The sequence below is a fragment of the Sminthopsis crassicaudata genome, chromosome 2, assembly GCF_048593235.1.
Source record: "Sminthopsis crassicaudata isolate SCR6 chromosome 2, ASM4859323v1, whole genome shotgun sequence".
Taxonomy (NCBI): domain Eukaryota; kingdom Metazoa; phylum Chordata; class Mammalia; order Dasyuromorphia; family Dasyuridae; genus Sminthopsis; species Sminthopsis crassicaudata.
The window spans coordinates 59,770,848-59,792,832 of NC_133618.1; the positions used below are offsets into that span (position 1 = coordinate 59,770,848).

A 21,985-nucleotide genomic window follows, 5' to 3' on the forward strand; every position below is an offset into this window, starting at 1 on the left:
TTCCAAGTCAGGGCTGTTCTCTTACACCACTAGTCTGCTTTCTCCTTTTCCAGACTGCCCCCTGTGTACCTGTGGAATTTAGAGACTGCTGTGGGACTCCGTGGAGCAAAATGAAGGGAGTGCCGGCCAGGCCAGCCCTGACAGAGGAGAACGAGCAGTACACCCGAACAATCCACTTGTCCCTATGCAGAGGCGTCAAGAGAGCCAGTAACCCTGGGGTGTATCCTCAGTGTCCCGGCCTGTTTGCCAACCCCAGGCACTGGAGCCATCCTGAAAGCCCTCCAAAGAAGAAGTGCTCCACAGTCAATATCATCCCCAAACCAGAAACTACAGAACCTCCTGTCACCCCCATGCAGAAACTGATTTCCCTGGTTCGAGAATGGGACATGGTCAACTGCAAGCAATGGGAATTCCCACCGGTGGCACCTTCAAGAAGTGCAAGCCTAGAGGAACCCACTCCACGACCCCTCTCAGGGAGTGAGGCAGCTTGTCAGCTCAGTCCAGCCATTGCTTCTTGGAAAACTCGACCAACTTCCACAGAGAAGACTCCAAGTCCCCAAGCAGTGACCATTGCCAAGGAAAAGGGCTCAGAGCAAATATTCAGGCCATATCTCCCAATAAAAAGAGCAGTTGCCTTGAAAGACTGGGCAAGGCAGGGAGCAAAGGAGAAAGGCAAGTACCAACAAGAGCTCAATTTATTAAAGTGTCTGTGGTAGATAGAACACTCAATGAGCATTGGAAGAAACACAAAATATACATGAGCCCTCAAGAAGCTTATACTTTTCTTGTAAAATCTAGGAAATAGAATGAGAGTAGCCAAGGAATTCTCTTAGTTAAGAGTTTTCAGAAAGTTAGAGCCAAAAGGAACTTTAGTAATCATTTTGTTCAGGCATTACCCAGAGTACACTGTGTGGATCTCCAGGGTTCTGAGAAATAGGAGATGGAGAGGGAGAGGGAGTCCTTGAGGAAACATCAGCAATATTACTCCCAAAGAATGAAATGTGAAATTCTACATCTGAAGGTTGGCACCTATGGCATAAGAATAGATTTACTTCTATATTGGTCCAAATAAGAGCCAAATTCTTCTATATTCACAATGTGTCTCATTGGACCAATATTTCTAGTTTTCACCCATATATTTCAAATTCAAAAGAGTTCCATGACTACATAGCTCTTTTAGTCTAAGGCCTGCCTTCTACAGAGGAAGAATAAAGACCCAGGGACAAGAAGTGACTTAGAGAAGATTATATAACAAGTTAATGGAAAAATCAAGATAATCTAATCAAGATTAGAACCCAAGTGTCTTGATCCCCAATTCAATATTCTTGTTTTCTACCATATTATCCTGTTAGGAGATGGACCCTATAGGATAGACAGAAAGTAGCCAGAAATCAAAGGAAGAAAGGTTAAGTTCACCCTAACCCAGATGTCTCCATTACAAAAAGTTCTTCACCCATTAATTCCCTAATTTTTAATGAAATTTGCTGCTCCCTCTTCTCCTCCCCCACCCCGCCACGTTCCAATGCCTCACATGTTTCCAAATAATTTTTCCCTCTCTCTATTCAATTCTTGCTTCTGGTCTACTTTACCCAGCCTCTAAATTCATGTCTCTAAGACAGCCAGATTTTCAACCAGATATCTGCCATAGTGGTCTGGCCATCTGTGGAAGCAAAAGTGCATCTAAAAGTCCCACATTTTGGCATCTATGAAGAAATGTTGGCCCTGGAATCCAGGGGAGGGAAACTGGTGCCAGCCATAGAACTGGGAGCATATTGACAGTGTCTGTCTCCTTGAGGCTGCCTCTCTGGAGGAGAGTCTCCACTTCATCGACAAAGATTAAATTTTAGTGCTAATAGGAACCTGTGTGAATAGAGCAGTAGGATACATTGACATAATAATGAAGATGGAAGGGACCTTAGAAATCTCCTAATTCAACATACTTATTGTATAGATGAAGGAAGTGAAGTTCCAAGAAGGAAAGGGATTAGCCAGGAAGAGAACCCTGGCTTCTTAGACATTCTGTCCATTTATTCTTCCTTGGAAAACAGGACTAGCTCCCACAAAGACTATTGAGTCTCCAAGCAGTGATACTTCATTCCCTATGGAAACTAAAGTCTCTGTTTCCTCCACAGAAACCTCCCTCTCTGAGCCACCTGCCCTGGAAACTGATGAGCTGGACGATGTGGGGATCATTCTCCAAGTGACCCACCCCCCCGTGGTTGGGAGTGATGGCTCCTGCACCTTCTTTGAGGACAGCGTGGTGTACACTACTCAGCTCGAGGATGTCAGACTGGCCCCATCCAAGACCAGCACTCTGTCCAGAGGTAAGGAGAGGACTGCCAGGGGCCTTCCCGTATCCTCTCCCAGGCAGGCTATTTTCAGGAGACCAGCCTCATCTAGGATTGCATTAGGAGAGGATCAGAGCTGGAAAGTAGAAATGACTCAGAGCCACCTCCCCATTTTGTAGAGGAGGACACTGTGGGCAATTACAAGTCCAGTGACTTGTCCTGGGTTGCACAGATAGGAATGAGCAGAAGCAGGGTTCGCATCCAGCTTATTCTGCTCCAAATCCAGTGCTCTTCTTCTACTTTCATACCAGGTTTCTTCTTGGAGACCAAGAACTTTCAGGCAAAGAATGGCCTTTAGAGATGGAGACTTGTAGATAAAGGGCTAAGTATAACCTGAGACTTGGGGAGGCATGTTTAGGAGCCTTATTTCATTATATTAAGTAGAAATGGCAGGCAGAAGACTCAGGCTGGGATACATGGCCACACAGTCTTTTCTAACTGGTCCTCCTTAAAAGAGACTTATTCTAAGGCTTCTATATGGAGACTGGAACTCCATAAGAATCTGCTGGTTATCATATGATATAACACTACATTTTTTCTGTAGAGGTGACTTTCCTGAGTTTCTCTCTATCCCGGGAGGAGATGTTTTATGCCCGAAAATGCCACTGTTTCCTGACCGATATCATCTTAGATTCCATTAGACAGAAGGATCCTAAAGCAGTAACGGCCAAGGTGGTATCCCTGGCCAACAGACTGTGGGTATGTGTGACCTTCCCTCTGTCCTTGGACCTTGGGCTAGGGCTAGAGGCGAGTCTAGGATCTCTATTAGTTTTAGTCTAGGAATGTTACCCATAGTCCTATGAGAAGTGTCTGGGGAGATTTCACTTGGGTTGAGAAATCTCTTAATTTTTCTATCCCCTTATCCAGAAACAATAAGAGTCTCCAAGCCAGGAGTGGACACCACATTTAGGCCTGGGAGAAATATGTGACATGAAATAGGGGAGTAGGGGAATAAGTGGAGCGTTTATTAGGGAGGAGATTCCTTGGCAAGGAGGAAAAGGAAAGAAGCAAGAGTGTCTGTGAGCTGGGAATAGTATGCCTTAGAAGATGGAACATTAGCTCTAAAAGGAAGTGAAACACGGACCTCAGGGTAGTAGCCCAGTGTTCCCTCTCCCTCTGAATGGCTCCCTGGTGGTATTGGGGAGTGAGGGACAGATGTTGAGCTGTGCTTTTCTTGGCAGACTCTCCACATCACTCCCAAACAGTTTGTGGCAGATTTGCTGACCATCACAGGCTTTAAGGATGACAGGCATACCCAAGAGCGGCTGCACAGCTGGGTAGAGGTAAGATTCTCCCAGAGGTGGGCCAGGCCGGGCTAGGAGCTCCCCAAGGAGGCCTTGAAAAATCACTGAAGGGGCAGGTAGGCAAAGGGCAGGTAGGCATCAACATCTGTGTGAAAGAGTTCTCTGGGGCCTCAGAGGAAACCCTGTTACTTCGCTGTCCCTCATCTGCTGAGGAGAAATGCCCAAGAGGGAAGAAATCGACATCCACACATTTCTACTGGCTAGGGGATATGAGATCCACACAGGATAGAAACCTAAGTAAGAGAGTCTGGGATGGCCACAGACATGGATCCTGCCCTTCCTGGGCCTTCCTTTCACACTCGCTCATCTCTGGTGCCATTCCAGGGGGACAGGCCTCTAGATGCATATTAATTAGGCAAATTAAGGGCCTACAATGGACAGGCAGCATCACAAGGTGTAAAGATAGCTGGATGTGGAATGGGAGGACCAGGCCTATTCATTTTTCCACTTCAGGAATGAAGTCCCTGGCCCTCATTTTCTTCCTCTGCAAACTGAGGCAGTTGGACAAGATTGTTCTAAAGATCCCTTCCACCTCCAGCATTTTCTTTGCAATGCCCCATCCTGGGGCAAAGCCAGAAGTCCTGGACTGAGGGGCTTTGGCCATCTGATCATTCTGAAGCCACAACAGCACTTATTTATATGGCACCTTCTCTAGGTCAGGTATGATCCCTCTAATTTACAGGTGAGTGCTTGCACAAGATAGTGAAGTCTGGTAGTTTTGGGCAAGGCTTAAGACTCCATCTTTGGAGACACCATGGGTACAAGACAGGGTCATTGGTCTCAGGAGTTCATAATCAAGTAGGATGCCCTGGCTGGCAAATATGTTTCTCTTTGGCTTAGAGCCCAGTGGGTTCTTGTTCTTTGCTAGGCTGAGCTTCCATAGGGTCAGCAAAATTAACACTAAACATCTCCACAGAGATTGGGGGGGGGGGCTGTGTGGAAAAAATGAAGGAAATGGAGGGGGAGCAGAAGGAGTAAAGGCCCAGGTTATATTTTCTTTGGAGTAAAGGACAGGTTATATTTTCTTTGCAGTATAGCCACCTGAGTACCTGGGCTTAGAAGAACCTAGCACAGGAGAGTGTTCTTTCAATTAATAATGCCCAAAGTTCTTTGAGTAGACTGTTAGGGATGGAAGTGATTGGAGTTGGTTCTCTTCATCTGACAGAAAAGCCTCAAAATTGATTAAAGTGGTCACCTCAGAAAAAGACAGCAAAAAGCTGGAATAGCTAATACATTGAACAATAGTCAAAATTCCTAAACATCTCAGTGAACTAAAATGATGGGCCAAACATAAGAAAATAAATTATTAAATCCTCCACTGGGTCAAAAAAGATAGTTGCACAAGCATTGGATCTAGGGGTGGCCCAATAGGGAAATTGGGCCCACCCCTATTGGGAAAAACTTGGGGGAAGAGAAGCTCAGAAAGCTTAGGGTGAATTGACAGTAGGCATGGCAACTCAAAAAGCTAATGTAGTCTTTGACTCAATAGAAAAACTGTCCAGCATGAGATGATAGATAATCAGCATTTATTAAGCACCTTCTATATAGCAGACCTGGTCAAAATGAGTCCTGGGGGATGCATAGAGACAATGGACAAGCCCTGCCTCGGGGAGTTACAATCTAATGGAGGAGACAACATACACACAAATATGTACCAGCAAGCTATATACACGATAAATAGGAAACAACATAGGGAAGGCACTGGAATTAATAGGTTGAGGAAGGCTTCTTGAAGGAAGTGAAATTTTAGTTGTGATATAAAGGAAGCCAAGTATTGCAGAAGGTAGACCTGAGGAAAGAGCTGTCTAGGCATGGGGAACAGCCAGAGAAAATGCCTGGGGTGGAAAGATGAAGCAACCAAGAGACCAGTTATCATTGGATGGAAGAGTATATGGTAAGGAGTAAGGTGCAAGAAGACTGAAAAGATAGGTAGATGTTAAATCAGTATTTAGTATTTGATCCTGGAAACAACAGGAATCACTGGAGCTTACTGAGGAGGGAGTAACATGGTCAGACATGCTTTAGGAAAATCACTTCAGTGACTGACTGGAAGACAGGTTGGAGTGAGGAGAGACATGAGACAGGCACATGGGTGTGAGATAAGGAGGTTCTGTGCCAGAGGAGAGAAGGGGCAGATGTTGCAGTGGCAGAATCGGCAGGTCTTGGCAACAGCTTGAAAAAAAAGTGAGAGATGACTCCTAGGTTATAAGCCTGAGAAACTTGAAAGGATCGTGTTTCTCTGTAGAGTAATTTGGAGCATAATATAATAATAGAGTAATGTAGAGCATAATCTGGAGCAAAGGAGACTAAGAAGGAACTGCCAGACAGAAGAAACAAGAGAGAGAGAGAGTCATAAATGCTAGAAGAGTATTGAGGAGAGAGTGGCCAAGGGCCAAAGGCTGCAGAGTTGACATGAAGTGAGAGAAGGCCCATGTCTCCCTGTCGATTGCCTGGGTCACGTCACAGTAGGGAACTGGGTCATCTTCTGGGCACCGTATCTTGGAGGTGTGTTGGCAAGTTGCCTTGTGATGATCAGGATGATTGGAGTCCTCACGGCATCATTCCTTGTGTCTTCTGGCTTAAGAAAGTAGGAAAGGTCAGCCTAGAGGAGAGGTGAAGTGGTGAAGGACAATTCGGTAGGTCCCCACGTAGAAGTTGGAAACAAGAGAAAGGGCGGAAAGGCGAGTTTGAGTGCTGGTGTGAGCAGGCAGCAGCATGTTACAGATGAGGAATTAACAAAAAGCAATGGGAAAGATGTCAGCCTAGACATGTTTGATCAGAAAAAAGATTGGCCAGGCAGGTGTGAACAGCACACAGTCCAGGTGCTACTGCAATGTCCACACAACATCAAGAGGAGGAAGGCTTCTCCAGTCGGGAGTGGAATTGTCTTCTGTGTCCAGTTCCTTAGAAAAGCAGACAAGAGTTCTGAAATTATCAGGAGAGAGAACCCACTTTAGGAGATCATGGACCAATTAGGAGAAAGCTCTCCCTATGGGTGACCTTAGAATGAAATGGCTTTCCCATCAGAGGAGGTCTTCAAACAAAGTCAAGGAAACCTCTAGTCAGGAGTCCAAGAGAGGTCATTCCTCTTCAAGTAGGGCCTTCCAAAGACGATCTGTGAGTTTCCCACCAATGCTGGGTTCTGTGGTCACCCTAGCTCCTCTGTGCTCCTCCCATCAGCCTTGAAGAAGTACTCCTAAGGGAGGGGCAGCAAGTCCAAGCCCCAGGTGAGAAAGGGCTAGCCCAGCCCCATAACCAGCTCAGAGCCTCCTGGGGACTAGCACACATGGCCTCAGGAGGCCCTGCATTGAGGGCAGCACGGGCCTGACTTGCCTTTCAGCTCACACTGCCGTTTGCCAGAAAATACAGCCGCTGTGTGGACCTGCTCATCAAGAAAGGTTTGTCCAGGTCTGTCTCCTACTCCGTCCTTGGGAAGTACCTGCAGGAGTGTTGAGAGCAGCAGCCAGCCACAGCCGGAGCTCATGTGCATAATCCTTGTGTGTGAGGGTGCCCGAGAGCCTGTGGGCCTATGTGTGCGTACTTGTGTATGTGCGCAGCAGAGCCTGTCCTTTTGTAAACAAATAAAAGTTCTAAAGCAGAACAAGGTGGTAAGCTTCCCTCTCCAAAAAGGCAAAAGGCTAAGTAACATCCAAATAGATAAACCTTTATTAAAGAAACATAGTTCAAAAAAAGCCATCAGGTCAATGTTATGACGTGAATCCAGGGAAGAAGGCTAGGTGGGATCCTGGTGAGCTCGGGACCTGGCTGGTGTGGAGGGCAATCACCAGCAGCCTTGGGGAGGGGTGGGCAGAAGAGGACCCGTCATGCCCTAGTCTTGTCCACTCCACCCTGCCTCTATCTTCCCAAATGCCCAGGGCTACTCAGCTTATTCTTTCCCAGGTGTTAGACACAAAAATGTTATTGAGATCCCAAAAGGGAACTCGGAAATATAGAAAAGGGTAGGTAAGCCACAAGACCACATTGGGGTCTTTATCCCTGAGATTGGAGGAGACTTTGAGGCTAAGGAGCCAGTATGGTCCTAGGACACTGGTGGGACCTAGTCAAAGGAGAAAGCACATCTTCGGAAATCCTTTCCCTAAGTCCCAGGAGACTGATGGACTGCCACCTTTGTCGCTGACTGCCGCAGGCGAGACACTAATTCTATGCCCAATAACACCCTCCACCCCACCACCTACTCCTGCACATCTCCAAGTTCTGTCAGCCTGGCTAAAATAAAACATGAAACACAACACACTTCCCTTTACTCTAATTATAACTTAAAAGCTGGGCCCAGCTGGCTGTCCAACTGTCCCTCACAGTCTCCACCCAGTTGGCCAGGAGAGAGGGAGCCCTTCAGACTACATGGCCATTTTTGGCCAACCTAGGACAGGCCCTTTGTCAAAAGCAACCATGGGGATTAGGCATCTCTTTGCCCCAAATAGAGCTAACCCAGACATTCAAAATGGTTAAGATATCGATGTGTGGCTGACAGAACTTCAGGATACAGGACATCAGCTTGGATAACTGGAGCAACCACACAGGGGACTCCTACCCCGGGCCCTGCCCTGGCCCAGGATGGGAACTCCCCAAGGTCTAGGCCTCCAGCTAAGGGGAATGAGAGAAGAGGCTTCAGCCCTCCTGGGTCTCAGCAGTCAGCATCCACCAGCACACCTGAGCTCAGACCTGTGGAAGCCCGAGAGAGGTCAGGCCTAGGCTCCCTAAGTTCCCCAAGCCAGAGTATCTAAATGAGGACCAACCTACCCCTTAAGGGAATGGACAAGGCCCTGAGCATGCATCCCAGGATACTCACTGAGGAAACATACTGACTCTGACCACAGTGGGGCTTGTCCTCCAGCGGTGGTATGGGCTGGTCTTCACAGCCACCAGCCAAGTTTGGACCAGGCACACAGCCGCTATCCGAACCACTGGAGCTAGCTGAGGGGCACTGGGAGGAGGCCTCGGAGCTCTCAGGGGCTGAGGGAGCCACAGGGAAGTGGCTGTGAGCTGCCACCCTCTATAGCATTCACACAGTGCCCCCACCTTGGCCCCCACACCACCCCTCCCTCTGTTCCTAGCCCTCGAGGAGACATACTCAGTGAAGGCTGGCTTCCTGTTTCAGCCTCTGGATCCAGCTCCTCCTCCAAGTAAGCAGTGGGGTACAGGGGCCAGCAGAGTCCCAGTCGAGCTGGGTCTCTACACAGGTGCAGGTTAAGAGGCCCCAGCAAGGAACAGGAAGAAGGACCAGTGGAAAGTGTTGCTGGAGGCCCAGGAAAGGGGTTGGTGTGGTCAAACAGAGAGACTGCAATGGAGGCCCGAGTCCGAGCTCCTGTCCCAGACAGAGAACTTGCGATCAGCCTTGTGAGGGGAAGACACAACAGACCCCATCCATCTGCCCACAAATATGGTGGACTTCTGTCCTCTCTGCTTCCCCCATCTGTCTCCCTCTCCCCTGCCCAATAAGGACCTCTGCTTCTAGCATCCCAGGACCCCCTACAGCCCCTCCAGTACCTCGACCCTTCATGATATAGTTGATGGCACGGTCATTGATGGCTGCTTCACTGGGAGTAATGTCCAGGAAGGGTTTGTTCCCTACACCCATAGATACCATCTCAGCCATTCGGAGCTCTGGGGAGAGAGGCCTAGAGTAACCAAAAGCCCCAGTGCCCCCACACACATCCTGCCCCTCCCAGCATCCCCCTCGAATTTCAGAACCATGGTCCCTGTGGATACTCAAGAAATTCTTCATTTTGCATGGGGCCTGCTGGCAGTCTCACTGAGGAGCTATCAAAGAATGGGAAGGCTAGAAAGGGTGACAGACTTGGGGTTAGGAGGCACTTGAGAGACCGCTCAAGCCTGCTGACTTTTACAGCTGAGAAAACAGACCCTATGGGCCTCTAAGTCTGGGGCACCCAGATGCTCAGCATGGGTTGTAAGGGGCAGATAGGTACCCTTATTGCGGGTGGCTTGTCTCCAAAGCAAGCTGGCGATGTCAGCTGTCCAGGCCTGCTTATTTTCAGGAGTGAGGGCCTGCAGCACAAATGTGTCGCCGGCCTTGCGGCGCCGAAACCAGATCTCGAAGCGTAGCCCACTCTCCCCACAGTTCTCTGTGAGACCGATGTCTGCTGTCTGCTCAGAGAGACAGGTGGGTACCAAGGTAAATAAAGATGTGCAGCGGGGGGGCAAAGCAAAGTGCCGAGAGCTGGGCAAACTCCGCAGGCAGGACCAAGATCAGATGGCAGGACCAGGGACAGAGACAGGGGAGAGTTACAATTAAGGGAAGGACTCCAGTGGGCTGTGGCAGCCCATTCTGGCTGGGCCTCCAGGGAGGAGAAGGCCTACCTTAAAGGAATGCTTGTAGATGAAGGAGTCAACTCCCCTGGGCCCGTGTCGAGATTTACTGAAGAGGATGAGCTCCTCAAACAGGAAGACGCGGCGCTGGCACTTCTTACGCCCGGACCACACTGTGAACTCATCCTGGCGAACCAGCTGGCCCTGTTCCTTGAGGTTCACCTGGCATGGATTGCTCTGCTTTAGTGAGAGATACCTGGCAGGCACCATCCCAGCTCCAGCGGACTTCTTGTGCCCAGAGAACCAGCCTGGAGCCAGGAGACACCCTGTGCCACAGGGCACCGGCCTGAGGCCACAATCCTGCCTGTGCCATGGGCACTGGCCCTGGGCCACGAGCCTGCCTGTGCCATGCTCAGAGCCACCAGACCCTGTCCCCCTACTGCTAAGTACTGCATTCAATGCAGGGTCTTCCCATGGGAGGCCCAGTGCACACTCACGTCACAGCCACGGATGGCATCCATAGCCAGCAGGTCATTGCCGTGTCTCAGCTGGAATCGAACGAGGTGACAGGCAGCATGCAGGGCGGCAAGGTCAGGCTCTCGGGTCCAGCCCCGCCCTGGCCCTTCTTCACAGGTGCGGGACAGTTCCTGCAGCAGCAGCGCATACTTGCTCATCCGCTGAATGGGCTTTAGCAGGTAAGAAGCCAAGTCCAGGTGGTCCCCCAGCCGCCGCTGTTTGTCCTGGGCCCGGCCGGGGCAGAGAAGAGAAGGTGGGCCTCCTCTGCCGAGGCTCAGAGATGATCTATCCCAAACCTCTTGTTCCTCGGTGAGGGGAAAACCAAGGCCCGGGGGGAGGGGGCATTACTGGCCCGGGTCCCACACAGGGGAAGAGGCAGAGAGCAGGTTGGTGTTGCACATCCCAGGCCCTCCATCAGACCAGGCTACCCTCCCTGCCCCTTTGCCACTTGGAGTCTGAGAGGAGGTGTGGGCTGAAAAAGGCCTTCAAGACTTTTCTTTCAACCCTTTGCTTTAACGGTTAGGAAACTAAGGCCTATGGACAGGAAATCACTGGAGCAGCACAGCGAGTGGCAGAGCTGGTATGCCAGCCCAGGGCTTCTTGTCCAAGGTGGGAGAGACAGGACAAGGATCTCCATCTGCCTCGGGCACCTAATAAATGCATGGGACTGACTGGCACCTACCTTAAAGAAGGCATTCCCGTGACTGGCCAACAACGCATCCGATCTGGGCTTGTTCTTGCTGTAGAGGGCGTACATCGCAAACTGATCCCTCTGTGGAGGTAAAAGGCTCAACCAGGGCTGACAGTGTCAGTCCCCATGCCAGTCTCACCCTCTGCTGCCCACAGATCATCTGAGGAAGACAAAACGCACTTCTCCCAGGACGCCTTCCGGGGTTAGCCTTGTGTGCCATTCAAGCTAAAACCCCTTCAAGGAGCATGTGTGGGCAGGTCTTAAGCAAAAGGCCCAGGTTCCAAACTCAGTTAACAGGGGACGGGCTGAGCTCGGTCCCCAAGGACCCCACCCAGAGCCAGCTCCCCAGGATTCACGTGGCAAAGCAGTGGCTTGTCACCAAGAAAGGGAGGGGGCTTTCTGAGCTTGCCCCTCGCTGTGTCTGTGCACCCCAGCTGGGGACTGTCTGAGTGGGGTGTCGCACCACCTGAAGCAGTGGAGGGGGCGAAGCCTTACGTGTCGCAGGAAAGCATGGGCCACTCGGAGGGGGTGCTGGCTACAGCTCTCCAGCTCCCGCAAGAAAAAGTGACGGTGGAAGTCGCGGAGTTTCTCCAGATTGCCAAAGAGCCGAGCTCGCTGTCCCCGCAGGCCCTGGGGCACGTCTGCCCGCTCCAGCTCGGGGAAGTAGCTTTCCACCACATAATCCAGGGCCCGCACGTACTCCTGCTCCGTCGCCACCATCTCTCCTAGTATCAAGTGCAGCCTGCCCAGGGGCAGGGCTCAGGGCCAGGCCCACACTGGGACCCTCTGGTCTCTGCCCTGACCAGCAGGGTCACCCTCCCACCTCCCCTCGCCTGGTCCCACCTGCACTTTTCTACATCTGAATCCTGCAAAAAGCCTTCCAGTTAAGGGACTACAAGATTCATTCTCTCAGTTACAGATAAGGTAAGCAGGCTGAGTCCTAGAGGTTGGGCCGGACTGTGAGCTCTCCGCCTCCAAGCTCTGACCAGCCACATAACATCCGCCTGTTCTGCTCTCCGGAGCCCCCTAGCCCAGGATTTCTGCCAGCTCTAAATGCCCTTTTACCTGTTCTGAGTACTGGACTCCAGGGTGGGACTGCTGGGCGATGCCTTCAGGGCCCCTGGGACTCTCTGGGTGGGAGGCCCTGCTTGCTGGCTGCTGGCAGCCCCCACGGGACTGCCCGAGGGGCGCCGGGGGGGTGACAAGGGGGAGGCCACGGCCGAGGGCTCGCCCAGGCTGAGCCGGCACACTGAGCCCCACAGGCTCTGCTTTACCCTCCCCTCCACAATGTGTGTCCTCTTCAGGGGGTGGGAAGTGAGGGAACCCAAGGAGATGCTGTGCCGGCTTCTCTCTGTGACCTTCCTGCCAGAGGCCTGGGAGGCCTGTTCTGAGGAGCTGCTGCTGCTGCTGCCGCCGCCTGGAGAACTCCGCGAGCCCACCACAAAGGCGGGCAGCACCTGCTGGGCCCTGAGCGCGGCCTCCAGCTTCCTGTCTAACGCCAGCTGGGTGTCCTGGCACTGGGCCCACACGAGATGACACTGCTGGATGGGGAGACTGGAGCCCAGGCCTGTAGCCAGCACCCGCATCTCCTGGAAGTGGGACGGTGCCAGATCAGGGTGCAGAGCTCGGTGTCCTTCTAGGTGGCGGAGCACCGCCTCTGGGGACTCACATTCCTCCTCCGCGAGCTTGGCCAGGGCCTTCTGCCCATCCCGTGCCCATATCAGGGCCTGCAATGGAGGGAGAAAAGCCGCTTGCTTTCTGAAGGAAACTCCCTCCCCCAGACCTGGGCTAAGGAGGGCCAAGAAGATGCTCTTCTCAGCAGGCATTCCCACCCTGGCCTGCTCAGGGAAAGAAGGATGAGGTCCCCACTGGCCCCCACTCATAGACGGCCGAGCTGAGTGGCCCCGGGCCACAGGCTTCTGACTGCATCTCTGTGCTTGCTTCCAGAAAGCAGAGTGGCTCTGGCCTAGACCCTGCTACGAACAGTCACTTTCTTTCCTGGGCCTCAGCTTCCCCAGTTATAAAATGAGGCATCGAACACTTACATCCTGGGATCCTGGGACATTGCCCGTCACTCCCTTCACCCCCAAATAACGGCCCTCTCAGGGTAAAGCAGTGCCCTCCATGCCCAGGGGCACCCTGTCTGAGGAGCGGCCCTCGGTGGTTCTCACAACCCCGAGAGTGGGCGCTGCTGTATCCCCCTTTTGCAGAGGAGGGAGCTGAAGTGAACAGCGCTTGGGTGACCTGCCCAGTCACATCCTAACCCCAAGTGCCCCCTCCATTCACAGGGCTCCTAGCTTCCTCTCTGCCCCTGGCCCTGCCTTCCCTGCACCCCCAAGGCCACACAAACCCCAGTGCCAAAAACTCAGGCTGCCCGGGCCTCAGGAAGTGCCAGGGGACAGAGGGCATGGGGCTCAGCTCTGCCAACAGTCCCCACCAGGATCCCTCTGCACATGCTGGCAGGAAGGGCCCAACAATGCCCAACCAGTGCCAACCTCGCTGGGGAGAATGATCAGCAAGCGGGGCAGGGCTGAGGGCAAGGCGCCAGGGTCAGCCGTGGCCTGACCCCTGCCTAGGCCGGGGGGGAAGCACAGTGAGCTCGGGAGGAATGGGGCTGGATCCGGCGGAGAAGTGAAGAGCTCAGCAGCTTCCAGAGCCCTTGGGGCCTGACGCAGAACTGAGAACTGGAAGAGCCAACATTCTCCTGAAAAGAGGGGCGGGAGGGGGACGCACCCAGGACCACCCAGGCCTCCTGCCCTGGGGCTGGCCCGCTCGAGTCCTCTGCAGAAGAAGCCAGAATGTAGCCCAGCTCCCCTCCCCACTCCTGGCGCACCTGGTCCAGCAGCTGAGAAAGCTGGTGGGCATCCATGAGCTGCCGCCGGCGCCGCCCGAGGGCCCTCGAGAACTCCGACAGCTGGGCCCGCAGGGAGAGAAGGCGGGCCCCGGCAGCCCCCAGCTGACCCAACTCAGTCACCTCCCAGCCAGCTAGAATCGCCTCACCCCGACGGGTCTGCTCCTGGGAGAGGGGAAGGGCCCTGGTCAAGGCCAGCCCCAGGCCTGCTGCCCTGCCACATCCCAGCACCCAGGAGGGCCCTCAGCCCTAGCGTTCTTGTCTGTGGTCCCAGCTCCCTCTCCGGGCCAGGCCCCATCTCCCGTGACCATCCCCCACAGAGCCAGGTGGCCACCCCAGCTTCCTGGGACCCAGCCTCACCTGGCCAGCCTGGTAGAGCTCCCAGAAGGCATCTCGGGCCTGAAGCAGCACGTCCAGCGAAGGCTCCTCTGGCTCCCTCAGTCCTGGCCAGCCCACATTCTGCAGCCAGGCCTGAATCTAGAGGAGGACGAGGGGGCAGAGGCAACAAAGGGATATGGGGGAGGGGTCTGGGTGGTGGGGCAGGAGCCATGGGCCTAGGCCCGGGTCACAGGGCCCTGCGATAAGGAGGGCGGCCAACTTCTTGGCAACCATCCCCACTAGCAGCCACCTGTGACCCAGGGGTTCTATGGGGGAGCTGGTCCTGGCAGAGAAGAGGGGAAGAATGACATGGGCAGGGGACAGGGAGGGGACAAGGGCTCCCACCTCGGTCAGCGTTCCTGCCTGGGCCTCCAGCATCCTTCCCAGCTCCAGCGCTCGCATCCGTTGGTTGCACAGAGTGACCAGCTGGTGCAGCAGCCCATCTACCTGAGCATACAGCTCTCCTGCCTCGTCTACTGCCAACCTGGCACAACAAACAGGCGACCCTCCTCAGCCGGGCACCATGGGGCAGGAAGCTGTGCCAACCCCAGAGACCACTCCACGATGCCCACCTGTAATCCGGGCTCTGAGTCACACCTGGATCTTCCCACTGCAGTTGTGCCAGTGCTGTGCCACCCTCCCGCTGCAGCTGGGCCAGCAGAGGGTAGTCTAGCACCTGCTGCATCAGTTCCCGTGGGTCCTGCAGCGGCTGCCCAGCTCCCTGTGGGTGGGCACAGACACAAGCAGTGAACAGGGCAAGGAGGCTGGAGGGGCAGCGGTGCCCATCCTCCTGGGTTACCAGGCAGCCATACTCACCCCATGACCCTCTGACTCAGGGGCGGCTTCTACCCTCTTGATGGCCCTTTGGAGCAGGGTGCAGGCCTCCAGGCAACTCTGCTGCAAGGCTTCCAGCCGCTGAAGGACAGGGAGCGTGGTCGTCCATCGGCCAGCATCGGGGCTCCTGGCCAGGTGCTGGCGCTGCCCCCCGGCTGCGTGGTGCTGCTGGCAACAGTCCCTAGAGCCCACCCGCCAGCCAAACTAAAGGTCCTGGGGCCGCTTTGTCCTTGGAGGGGTGTCCCTCTCCCTTCCAGCCCCAGCTCCCACCACTGACCTTTCGGAAAGCCAGCCAGGCACTGTGGCTGTAGGGCAGGCAGCCTTCAAGGGTGAGGGGCAGCTGGGAGTTTGGGATGAAGGAGAGCAGAGCTTGGCGGGAGGGCAGCAGCTCCAGCTGGGGAGGAAGAGGGAGCGTGGGTCTCGGGGGCCCCTGGATCTGGGCAGAGCCCAGGGAGGGGGCCTGAAAGGGAAGGGGAAGGGCTGAGGGCGGGCCCCGCGGGCACCCTCAGCCCGGCCTGGTACCTTCAGTCCTGGAGGGAGCGCCCCCGCCATCTTCCCCAGCAGCAGGACCTGGTGCACGGAGCCTGGGACAATTTTCTGAAACAGCCACGGCCACAACTCTCAGTGCCAACGCGCCTCCCAGGGCCCTCGGGCCCTCCCCCTGGGCCCAGAGCCCTCCCTGATGGGCCCAAGGCTGCCCAGCCTCCCCCAGCGGAGCCTTCCACAGCCTCCTCCTCAGAAAAAGGGGGCCAGGAGCTAGGCCCGGGCTCACCTGCATCTGGCTAAGCCCCAGAAAGAGGCTGGGGCTGGGCAGGCAGTGCCGGGCATCGACCAGCACAGTCAGTCCCCGGGCCTGGTCCTCGGGCCTGCCAAAGGTTGGAGCAGAGAGGGCTGACTCTGGGGCGCCCCTCCCCCCACTCTGGCCTCCCAGGACCCAGCCCCGCTCCTCCCTGCCTGAAGGGGCCCTGCTCCCACCTGGGGATGCTGTGCAGGTAAAGGAAGAGGCCCACAAGCTCCCGGACGCTGCAGTGAGGGCCCAGCCAGGCCAGGTTCCGGGTACAGACCAGCAGCACCGCCCGGCCCTGGGCGTCCCTGGTCCCTGCAAGAAGGCAGGGCTCACCACGGGGTTCCCCTGCTCCTGTCTCGGTGGCTGGCCCTCCCCCAGCCCCCCAGCCCCCCAGCCTGCCCCTGGTGCCCTTACCAGGCAGGGCTGCTATGCCGCTGGCCAGAAGCTGGGGTGACAAGTCCCGGGCCAGGATGGGCCTCCCGGTCCTGGGCAGGGCGGGGGAGCCCTGGGAGACTGTGGGCTCTTCGGGCTCACCTGGGGAGAGGGCGCGTGACTACTTCCACTCCGCTGGAGGAAGGAGCCTGAGGTCCGGGCCCCCCAGGGAACGTTAGGCCAGAGCCCTGGACTCCTAGTTCAGGGCGGGGGGAGATCTGAACCCCGGGGCCTCGGGGCCTCTCTCGCCATGAGCCCACTGCCCCCCCGGCCTTCCTCTGCCTGGTGGCCCTGCTTACCTCCCTCAGGTGATGCCAGCCCCAGGTCCTCGGCGGGCTCCCTGGAACCTCTCCTCATCTGGGCATCTTCCGGGGCAGAGGGAGCTGGGCTTCCGGGCCCTCCCCCCGGCCGCTCCTCCCCCGCTTCATCCCGGGTTGGCCCAGGAGCTGGAGGACCCTCGTGGGCACGGAGGTCAGCGCCCGCTGGCTGGGCCTCCGCGGGGCCCTGGCCACCTTCCGGCCTTGGGGGCTCCAAGGAGAGCTGCGGAGGCTCAGCCGCCCCTGGGGGCTCTGGGGGACAGGGGCCCCCCGGGGGGGGCACGGCCAGCTGCCCGGGGCCCAGGACGGCCTCCTCCGCGGGCCCCTCGTCAGCCCAAGCGTCGTCGTCATAGCTGCACACGGCGAACCTCCAGTCCGTGGCGTGGGCGCCCCCCGGGAGTGCCGCCGGGTCCTCCCCGCACCCGGCCCCGCACTGACCGGCGCCAAGGGGCTCTGCGCTCCCGGGCGTGTCTGGGCCCGATTCCCCGAGGGGGCCCGGCCGGGGGGAGGGCTCCGAGGGGCCTAGGGAAGCCATGGCAGCTGCAGGGGGGCCCTCGGCGCCCGGCTCGTCCAGGAAGCGAGGCCTCAGCACCTGCTCCCAGGGCACCCGCAGCACATGCCCCCCCGGCGCCACCAGCAGGCAGCGGCGCAGCGCCCACGGGCCGGGCACCCGCCGGGCGTTGAGGGCGTCCAGCCAGCGGGCGGTGAAGATGGCCGAGTAGCTGGCCTCGGGCAAGGGCAGCTGCCGCGCGCCGTGGCCGCCGGGCGCCAGGCACGTGAGCACCAGGCGAGGCTGGCGCCGCAAGAAGGGCACCAGCTGCAGGTAGAAGTCTCCGGGCTCCAGCAGGCGCCAGTCCAGGGAGGCCAGATGTACCACCACGCGCTCCCCAAGGCACAGGGGCCACCCGGCGTGGGCAAAGAGGCGTCCTGGGTACTGAGCCTGAAACGGGAGGGGGCATGAGGGAGGGGGCCGGCCCCTCACCCGGGGACGCTGGAGGGACCTGAGGCCAGAAGAGAAGGTTCTAGCAGGAAGGAGCCTAGAAGTCATTACACCTGACCCAGAGAGGTCAGAGGGCCTACATCCCTCACCTTACATTTGACCCCAGAAAGGTCAAAGGTCCTAGAGGTCATCTCATTTAACCTCTCACCTTGCAGATAACCTCCAGAGAGGTCAGTGGCTGCCTAGGTCACTCAGGCTTAGGGGGAGGGGAGGAGAAAGGAGTCTGGCCTGCCTGGCCCTGCCCCCCACCCTATAACTGCCAGGAGGGGGGGCCGGGGGTCACTCACACAGGCGTGCAGCTGGACGCAGTGCAGGATGTGCCGAGCGGGCAGCAGGAAGTCCAGCAGGTAGCGCAGCCCGTCGCCCGCGTAGGCCCTCTCCACCACGGCCAGCACCTGGCCCAGCAGCGTCCCTGCCGAGACCCCGAAGGGCGGGTACAGGGCCGACAGTGTGGCCTGCAGGCAGGTGTCCAAGGAGCTGGAGTCCTGAGGGAGGGAGCCTCCTCAGCCCCAGGCCCAGGCCTCCTTACAGGCCCCACCCACCCAACGCCCCCTGGGGGCCCGGAGGAGCTCCAGCAGGCTGGGCCGCCTGCCCCCAGAGGATAAAAACAGCCCCGCCCCCTGCTCCCCCTGCCCTGCTGCACATGGCCTCCTGCTGGGGAGCAACTGCAGGGGGAGGGGAGGCCCCCCGAGGCGGGCGGGGCACCCCCTGTCCTGCACTGTGGCCCCGGCCCACTGACCTCAGAGGGGCCTGGCCCAGCCCGCCCTCCTGTGACCTGCAGATCAGCTGCCCCTCCCCCCCTTTTCTTTCCCTCCCTCCCTTCCTCCCTCCCTTCCTTCCTCCCTCCCTTCCTTCCTCCCTCCCTCCCTCCCTCCCTTCCTTCCTTCTTTCCTTCCTCCCTCCCTCCCTCCCTCCCTTCCTTCCTTCTTTCCTTCCTCCCTCCCTCCCTCCCTCCCTTCCTCCTTCCTTCCTTCCTCCCTCCCTCCCTCCCTCCCTTCCTTCCTTCTTTCCTTCCTCCCTCCCTCCCTCCCTTTCTCCCTCCCTTCCTCCTCCCTCCCTTCCTCCCTCCCTCCCTCCCTTCCTCCTCCCTCCCTCCCTCCCTCCCTCCCTTCCTCCCTCCCTCCCTTCCTCCCTCCCTCCCTCCCTTCCTTCCTTCCTTCCTTCCTTCCTCCCTCCCTTCCTTCCTCCCTCCCTCCCTTCCTCCCTCCCTCCCTTCCTTCCTTCCTTCCTTCCTCCCTCCCTTCCTCCCTCCCTCCCTCCCTTCCTCCCTCCCTTCCTCCCTCCCTTCCTTCCTTCCTTCTTTCCTTCCTTTCTTCCTTCCTCCCTTCCTTCCTTCCTTCTTTCCTTCCTTTCTTCCTTCCTCCCTCCCTTCCTTCCTTCCTTCTTTCCTTCCTTTCTTCCTTCCTCCCTCCCTTCCTCCCTCCCTCCCTCCCTTCCTTCCTTCCTTCCTTCCTTCCTTCCTTCCTTCCTTCTTTCCTTCCTTTCTTCCTTCCTCCCTCCCTTCCTTTCTTCTTTCCTTCCTCCCTCCCTTCCTCCCTCCCTTCCTTCCTTCCTTCCTTTCTTCCTTCCTTCCCTCCTTCCTTCCTCCCTTCCTTCCTCCCTCCCTTCCTCCCTCCCTTCCTTCCTTTCTTCTTTCCTTCCTCCCTCCCTTCCTCCCTCCCTTCCTTCCTTCCCTCCTTCCTTCCTTCTTTCCTTCCTCCCTCCCTCCCTCCCTCCCTTCCTTCCTTCCTTCTTTCCTTCCTTTCTTCCTTCCTCCCTCCCTTCCTTCCTCCCTCCCTCCCTTCCTTCTTTCTTTCCTTCCTCCCTCCTCCCTCCCTCTCTCTCCCTTCCCATCTTCTCCTCTCCTCCTCTCCCCTTTTCTTCCTCTGTTCCTTCCTTCTTTTTTTTCTTTCCTCTCTTCCTCCCTCTCTCCAATCCTTCCTTTCCTTCCCTTTTCTTTTTTCTTCTTTCTTTTTCCTGAGGCTGGGGTTAAGTGACTTGCCCAGAGTCACACAGCCAGGAAGGGTTAAGTGTCTGAGAGCAGACTTGAACTCGGGTCCTCCTGACCAGGGCTGGTGCTGTCTACCCTTTCTTCCCTTTCTTTTCATCCTTTTTTTTCTTCAGAAGGTCACTTCTAATGGCTAGACCTCAGTTTCTTTATCTATGCAATGGGACCCTTGTACTTCAACTAGGCTGGAAGGGAAAATTTAAAGAGGGTCAAATCCCCTGCTCCTTATAAAGTGACCACACTTTCAGGGGTGACTTCAGTGAAAAGCAGGCGAGAGACTTAGAGAGAGGCCGGCCCCCCTCCCTGAGTGCAAGCACAAGCGCTGCCGGGCCCTGAACGCCCACGGTCACTAGTATTTAGTCCTTTCATGTAGCTTGGATTTGCTGCTGAGAGGGACGTGAGATCATCTGACCAACCCATTTGTTCTATGGATAGGGAAACTGAGGCCCAAGGAAGATTGTTTATTGTGTCCTGAGACCAGACACTGGAGCGTCTAGGGGAAAGGCCCCAGGGCTGCTGGGGTTCCTCCCCACAGGCTCCTCCCCACAGGCTCCTCCCCACAGGCTCCTCCCCACTTTATCAATTAGGACCGAGGCACCCCAGGCTTGTCTAAGATTAACTGAGTTTCTAAATGCACCAAATAGGATTTAATCCAGCTCCTGCTGACTCCCGGGCCCAGGCCACTACTCAAACCAGCTTCAGAACCAGCTCCCTCCTCTGCAGGTTTCCCCAAAGGCCTTTCTTTTACATTGTCCCATGTTCTCTTCAAAGGGCTGGGGAGGGGGAGGGGGGAGTAGAGAGCACTAGACAAAGGTTATATAGCTACTGAGGGCCAGAGTTGGAGATGATTTTAGGGATGACTGAGTCCATCCAGGTGAGGGGGTCCCGGGTGAGGGGTCCTGGGTGAGGGGTTCCAGGTGAGGGGTTCCGGGTGAGGGGTCCTGGGTGAGGGCTTCCAGGTGAGGGGTTCTGGGTGAGGGGTTCCAGGTGAGGGGTTCCGGGTGAGGGGTTCCAGGTGAGGGATTCTGTGTGAAGGGTTCCGGGTGAGGGGTTCCGGGTGAGGGGTTCCGGGTGAGGGGTTCCGGGTGAGGGCTTCCAGGTGAAGGGTTCTGGTTGAGGGGTTCCGGGTGAGGGGTTCTGGGTAAAGGGTTCTGGGTGAGAGGTTCCGGGTGAGGGCTTCCAGGTGAAGGGTTCCGGGTGAGGGGTTCTGGTTGAGGGGTTCCGGGTGAGGGCTTCCAGGTGAAGGGTTCCGGTTGAGGGGTTCTGGGTGAGGGGTTCTGGGTGAGGGGTTCCAGGTGAAGGGTTCTGGGTGAGGGGTTCCGGGTGAGGGATTCTGTGTGAGGGGTTCCGGGTGAGGGGTTCCGGGTGAGGGGTTCTGGGTGAGGGGTTCCGGGTGAGGGGTTCTGGTTGAGGGGTTCTGGGTGAAGGGTTCTAGGTGAGGGGTTCCAGGTGAAGGGTTCCGGGTGAGAGGTTCCAGGTGAAGGGTTCTGGGTGAAGAGTCCTGGGTGAGGGGTTCCGGGTGAGGGGTTCTGGGTGAAGGGTTCTGGGTGAAGAGTCCTGGGTGAGGGGTTCCGGGTGAGGGGTTCTGGGTGAAGGGTTCTGGGTGAAGAGTCCTGGGTGAGGGGTTCCGGGTGAGGGGTTCTGGGTGAAGGGTTCTGGGTGAGGGTTCCCGGATGAGGGGTGCTGGGTGATGGGTTCCTGGTGAGGGATCCTGGTTGAAGGGTTTTGGGTGAGGGGTTCTGGGTGAAGGGTTCTGGGTAAGGGGTTCCTGGTGAGGGGTTCTGGGTGAGGGGTTCCAGGTGAGGGCTTCCAGGTGAAGAGTTCTGGGTAAAGGGTTCTGGGTGAGGGTTCCCGGATGAGGGGTTCCAGGTGAGGGCTTCCAGGTGAAGGGTTCTGGGTAAAGGGTTCTGGGTGAGGGGTTCCGGGTGAGTGATTCTGTGTGAAGGGTTCTGGGTGAGGGGTTCCGGGTGAGGGGTTCCGGGTGATGGGTTCTGGGTGAGGGGTTCTGGGTGAGGGGTTCCGGATGAAGGGTTCTGGGTGAAGAGTCCTGGGTGAAGGGTTCTGAGTGAGGGGTTCTGGGTGAAGGGTTCTGGGTGAAGGGTTCTGGGTGAAGAGTCCTGGGTGAAGGGTTCTGAGTGAGGGGTTCTGGGTGAAGGGTTCTGGGTGAGAGTTCCCGGATGAGGGGTTCCAGGTGATGGCTTCCTGGTGAGGGATTCTGTGTGAAGGGTTCTGTGTGAAGGGTTCTGGGTGTG

At 56.5% G+C, this 21,985-nt stretch overlaps 2 protein-coding genes across 5 annotated transcripts in view; one reads left to right on the plus strand and one right to left on the minus strand.

Annotated features, from left to right (window-relative positions):
• Positions 1-7,253, plus strand: part of KCTD19 (potassium channel tetramerization domain containing 19) — a 43,159-nt gene extending 35,906 nt beyond the window's left edge. For all 4 annotated transcript variants that reach the window (XM_074286460.1, XM_074286459.1, XM_074286458.1 and 1 more), the window contains exons 12-16: positions 54-672; positions 2,133-2,324; positions 2,893-3,047; positions 3,530-3,631; positions 6,993-7,253. In XM_074286460.1, coding sequence (XP_074142561.1) covers positions 54-672; positions 2,133-2,324; positions 2,893-3,047; positions 3,530-3,631; positions 6,993-7,106 — 1,182 coding nt within the window. In that variant the 3' untranslated portion in view covers positions 7,107-7,253. The remainder of the gene's footprint in view (positions 1-53; positions 673-2,132; positions 2,325-2,892; positions 3,048-3,529; positions 3,632-6,992) is intronic.
• A 47-nt stretch (positions 7,254-7,300) lies between these two features.
• Positions 7,301-16,810, minus strand: PLEKHG4 (pleckstrin homology and RhoGEF domain containing G4). The gene is made up of 21 exons (XM_074286463.1): positions 16,729-16,810; positions 16,412-16,531; positions 16,186-16,309; positions 15,983-16,076; positions 15,733-15,807; positions 15,488-15,604; positions 15,193-15,291; positions 14,949-15,097; positions 14,722-14,860; positions 14,359-14,475; positions 13,981-14,163; positions 12,213-12,874; positions 11,643-11,889; positions 11,139-11,228; positions 10,438-10,680; positions 9,992-10,162; positions 9,601-9,778; positions 9,161-9,277; positions 8,745-8,978; positions 8,463-8,626; positions 7,301-8,335 (listed from the first exon to the last, which is right to left on the minus strand). Exons 1-21 carry the CDS (start codon positions 16,784-16,786, stop codon positions 8,330-8,332), a joined length of 3,387 nt encoding a protein of 1,128 aa, XP_074142564.1. The 5' UTR covers positions 16,787-16,810; the 3' UTR covers positions 7,301-8,329.
• Positions 16,811-21,985: the final 5,175 nt, after the last annotated feature.